Source organism: Cariama cristata, unplaced genomic scaffold, assembly GCF_000690535.1.
Source record: "Cariama cristata isolate BGI_N322 unplaced genomic scaffold, ASM69053v1 scaffold7115, whole genome shotgun sequence".
Lineage (NCBI taxonomy): Eukaryota > Metazoa > Chordata > Aves > Cariamiformes > Cariamidae > Cariama > Cariama cristata.
Window position 1 is genome coordinate 1,417 of NW_009618020.1, and position 5,531 is coordinate 6,947.

General features: G+C 36.0%; 1 protein-coding gene across 1 annotated transcript in view; it reads left to right on the top strand.

Moving 5' to 3' along the window:
• Positions 1-1,195: 1,195 nt before the first annotated feature.
• The window catches only part of LOC104162052 (A-kinase anchor protein 7 isoform gamma-like), a gene marked incomplete at its 3' end in the record, with an annotated part of 23,527 nt that continues 19,191 nt past the window's right edge, over positions 1,196-5,531 (top strand). Inside the window, exons 1-2 of the mRNA XM_009700690.1 lie at positions 1,196-1,340; positions 2,382-2,527. Coding sequence (XP_009698992.1) covers positions 1,292-1,340; positions 2,382-2,527 — 195 coding nt within the window. The remainder of the gene's footprint in view (positions 1,341-2,381; positions 2,528-5,531) is intronic.

Sequence of the window (5,531 nt, forward strand, 5' to 3'; positions counted from 1 at the left end):
AATCAGATTGTTCCTTTACTTATCTTCCCTAGCATAAAGTGATATATGCAAGAAACATTCCACAGGGTGGTAATAACCCAGATTGGGTTTGTAATATTGATTTTATACATGTAGTGTAGCTTTGCATGCCTCAAGAACATAACATGCACTTCTGTTGCCTAATTTTCCCCTTGGGCCAGATTTGGACTATCTGCACTGGTCACAAGAGGAGTTTTGAAAGTGCGTTGTCTGTAGTAATGAGCTGTCCTGGGATAAACTGCAATTCTGACATAAGGGTTCTTCCACTACAGTAATCCCATTGTGGAGTTGTCCCGAAAGAATATGCCTGGTTATGTGCACATTTTTTGCTGCTAGAGAAGATTTTACTTTTTCGTTTTTTAAAGTATAACTTAATATGCCAATAGTAGAGTTTACTGATTCAGAAACATGAAGCAGACATAAGGAAATGACTCATGCTTAGTACTCTTGGGGAAAACAAAGTTTTAAAAAACTTGTTAGTGGAGATTGTTCTGTCATTGTGGTATTACTCTGAGGTAGAGCTTCATGTATATCTTTATACATGCAAGATGAGTTTTGATTTATATTGATTTCCTCTTTAGCTTACTAAAAGTCAGTTTTTAGAAGTTCAGATCATTGTTGTCTGTAACATGCTATACTGTGTGGGAGATGCAGGAATAGAATAATCATCTCATTCCTGAATGATATAGTCAGCTGAGAGCTCTGTTCTATGTGGAATGGTAGGATTCCCTTGCTGCTCCTTCATGCCTCGTTTTCAATGTGTTTATGTTAGACTTCATTTGCCAGTGTTTGTCTGCACTGAATATCATATGCAATTACTTTTATCTAAAGTGGACTTGATGTGATGTCTGAAGACTTTATTTCTTTTTATGCTTGGTTATAAGTATCTTTTTTTTTGGCACGAAATTGCATTTACTTAGAACCAAACGAGACCATTAAGTTATTAAATATAGAAGGCTGAACTCTGTTTTTTTGCTATTCCACATAAAGCATTAAAGTATTTTTTTCTGATACGTTGACAAGGAAGAAGAGTAGCATTCTTAAGGAGGTTATATGTCAGTATTTATTTGCTGTTAGAGAAATGTACACTTGGTATATTGTTTGTGTATAATGTCTCTTAGCTGTTTATATAAAAAACTAAGACCCAGTGTGGTGTTTTATATATATTACAGATGGGCTGGAAAATGTACAGCAAAAGAAAATCTTTGAAGAGAATAAGAAAAAGAAACAACCGAGAGAAGAGCTGTGTCCTGCTGATTCGGTAGACTCTCTGATGGCAGAAATGCCATTTATCGACACAGATATTGAAGATGAATTTGTTAGTAAGTATATTAAGCAGAAGTGGTGTGGAAGCATAGACACATCACACGCTCAGTTCTTGATCTTGCCTGTTGGCACATACAGGTGGGCTTTGCACATGGAACAGAGCCTCCCTGCGAACAGAATCCAGTCCAGAGCCTCTCTCGTTAGTACTCAGTCCTGCAAATACTTGAGCATATTAAAAATTTACCGTTTTGTGATCTATTGCAGCAGTGAGTCACAGAATAAAGACATCTCATATGTCAATTCACATTACTGTTTATGAGCTTCTCAAGTGATGGCTTTTATGAGCTGTCTTCCAATATGTGTATTCCCAGCATGGGGCTAGAAGTACACCTCTAATTGGACAGTGGATGTCTGCAGCCCGGTCAGTTTATGGGTATGTATCAGGCCACGTGGTGGGAGAGGGTCTGCAAAGGCTTGAGGAAATAAGCTGGGAGAAAAATAATTTATGATGCAAAGGAAAAATTGAGGACGCACTTTTCTTTCACTGTGTTAGAAGGTGTCTGGGAAAGGAGGAGGTAGAGAGTAGATCTGGCTTGGATTAAATTTTCTTCTGGGCTGGATTTGATCCTTGAACTATAGATTGTCCAGTCCTAGTCTAATACAACCTTTTCCATTAATAATCCTATGTCTTATCATGTTTTTATATTTCAAAATACAGCATGCATGGGTTTTTTGAAACAATATTGGCTCTTTCGCTCTAAAGTCACGTCCATGTTCAAGTGTAAACAATTTGCAGGCCTATTACACTGCAGAGTAAATGACACACAGTAGTTTGGAAGCTGTGTGTCTATGTTAGCAGCTTATAAGCCCTGCTTAGAGGTGTAGGCTGTTAGTTCGAGTATGGTACTCCACTTGGATGACTACATTAGTTCAGGTTGCAGTAGGATCCCAATCAGACAGTTCAGAGCATGGGCAGATCAGATGGCTGGGAAGACATGCTCCAGTAAATTTGCTGAAGTCCAGCTCCTGTTGGCATGATATTAAGTGTATCTTTGTTTTTTTATTTGTATGCTGAAAGTAATTTTTTCTCTCTTCAGTGCATGCAACCTCTGAAATAAATACAAAAAAGAAAAGAAAGAGGACTACTGGAAAGGAAATTGAAGAAGGCAGTGAGAGGAAGAAGAAAAAGAAAAAACAGTATCAGCCGAATTATTTCATTTCTCTTCCAATTACTAATCCAGAGGTGATATTCTTTATTATGCTAATTTGGTATAACCAGAATTACTTCAACAGCTGCATGCATTTATAAGAACAGTATTTGATCTTGAGCAGAATAATTTTTTTCCAGGTATTTTTAAAGGAACATTAGACCCTATTCAAAGAGTAATTTTATTTTATGTTTTCGTATAAAATAGCTTATCTGGAAAAGACTAGAGGAAAAATATTTATCTTTTTATGCAGTTTGTCAGTCTTACGGATTTCACATTATTTTGACTGAAGCTGGCTTAAATTTCCCCTCTATACTGTTCCAGGATGGCTTATTTTGTCATTCACTTAGAATAAGGAAAAGAGACATTCCTATTTAGTTCAGTAAGAAAATCCCTAGCAATATTTTTAGCTCTCCTTATAGACAGGAATTTAAATTTGGATCTATTGCTATTTTAACTAGCAGTTTATAGTTTAACATTTTCTAGTAAAATTGATCATCTTATTTAAAATTCAAACCACCTATTGTTTTGGTGAGATGTTGTTGAAATGAATTCAAGAAGTGGAGAGAACTCTTTAAGAAAATGTATTTTCCTGTAGTTAGCATGTGTTGTCTCATTTAGACAGCAAATGAGAATGATTTCTTGGATGCTGTGGGATGTCTCTGGTACGGCTTTGCTGCCTTTTGTGTCTGCAAACAAGGAAAGTAGGTACATTATTTTTACAATGTTAAAGTTTATTTTTTAATACCAGGAGCTATCTCAGGTGAATTTTAACTCATCCTACATCTGTACTATCTTTTCTCTGAGAAGGTCAAAGAGTAAGAGAATCCAAAATGAAAATAAACCAAAGTAGGTTTGAAAATTACAGTGCAATCTTTGATTCTTAAAACTACATACTATGTGAAGAAGAGATTGTAGAGGCTGGTTTTATAAGATCCAGCATAGCCTAACATGAATATTGTGGGACATCTTTTGTGCCATCTTACTCTGAAATATCTTTTCTTCCTGTCTGTTTCATGATTTAACAAGTGCAAGAATAATGTAGGGGTTATATAATCTGATAAGGGAGAATGCCTGCTCACAATAGTTATTATGTTGAATGGCTGGTTGTGTGGAAAAGTCTTAATTATGCATGTTTTTCTATATGTCATGTATTTAGTCTTACATCATTTACAGAGGTAAAGGAACAACTATATTAAATCTCAGAGCATTTGGGAATTCCAAGACTTTGCTGGAAAGTTTTGTTTATACCTGCCTTGGATGTAGAGTTGTTCTGAAAGTAGACAATATAGGTTTGAATTTGTATAGGCAACATTAGCCAAAATTTAGACTTAGGACACCTGGTGTCTTGATAGCCAGAGGGAATCTGGTAATTACTTGTAGTATTTCAGTTAGTAATGAGAGACCTTTCTTTTTTTGAGGGTCTGAATTTGTTCCAGTGAAGTGTTTTAGGCATTAGTACTCTTTCTTCATATTTTATGTAGTATTTTAAGCTTTACGCAGAGAACGATTTTGTAATAAGGGATATTTCTGCAACATTTAATGAACTGTTCCTCTTGGAAATTAAACAGTTTCCTTGTTTTCGTTTTAAGTATGTTTTGAATCTTCAGAAATAAAATGTAATGTTCCATTAATTTTGAATTTATATTGAACTTTGCATTATTACTTGTGCAAAAATAGTTAAGTGCATGATTATCATTGTATCCTTTTCTGGTCTATTTTTTTTTAAGTTACGTTTCATCTGATGTGTTATAACTTGGTAGGTTGGCCTTTCAGGTCCTTGAGTCCTGATTATAATTATAATTCATCTGTTAAATCTTTAAAGCTTACAGTCTTTATAGTCACTTACTAGTAGTATCCTTGCAATAAGCAGAACTAAGTTATTTTATTGCTCTTCAGAAGAACATATCCCAAGTAATGGGAGAGGGGACCTTGCAATCAGTATTTGAGGCCTTATTTTGGAGCACTTTTAAAAATAATGAGGGGGGAATTGTTGACTATGATCTGCCCTCAGACATTTCCTTTAGTTAAGTTAGGAAATCTCAAGTTAAGAGAAACAGTCAGCATGATAGCAGTTGAAATGTGAGATAAAACTTTGTAAGGTATTGCAAATAGGAGGTTAAATAGCACTTTAAAGCTTTTATTTATGCATTGGGTTATAACTCATTATACAGAGATGTAGGAAGAGTCCTGGTTCGCTTAATTAAAATTCAGCACACTCAGATGTTAAATGCAGCTTAGATTTATTGAAGAAAACAGAACAAATCTGAAGTCGTATTATGCATTGTGATGGCACAGCTATGTTACAGCTATTGTGTTACATTTTGATCACATAACTTCTGGGAAAACATAGTAAAAATAAATTCCTGACATTCACGAAAATGTACTTGACAACTTTTTTTCTTCTTGCCCTATAATGCGAATTGTGTAGCATGTTGTCACTTAGCCAGAGAGAGAGAACATGCTCGGTCTTCTTTCTATTTTGCCTTTATCAGAAAGGCAGCTCATTTCATACTTTCTTGGTGGGTTCAGCAATAGCTTGTCTCTGGAAGTGCTAACTGGCCATCTTTGGAATTAATGCTTTTCCAAAGGTATGTAATTCATGAGGTTTTTAGCTTGGCTTCCTAATGGAGCTTGTGCAGGTGTGAGCCTGCCTGTCTGTTTGCCTTGTTATAACCTCATTGGGTTTTTGTGGGTTTTGAACTTGCTGTGGGTTTTCAACCTGTTGTCCAAATCTGGATAAAAAATTGGCATCTTGGAGGTACTAATTTCCTACAATCTTTGTGGAATTGGTGCTTGCGTAAAAGAGAGAGCCTTGAAAGAACGTGCTTATGTTGAAGACCGCAGTGTGAGTGTGGCAATTACCTATTCTTCTGGACCTGCCAGCTGACAAATGAGTATCTGCAGGTTTGTTAGCCAGTCAGGCCCTTATAGCTGAATATCAGCCACAGCATGTGTTGCTTTTTGCCCAAGCCAGAACTGAACTGTATGAGGGAGCTTGAGGTCATTTAGGACATGAGCAGGAAGGGACTCAGAAGT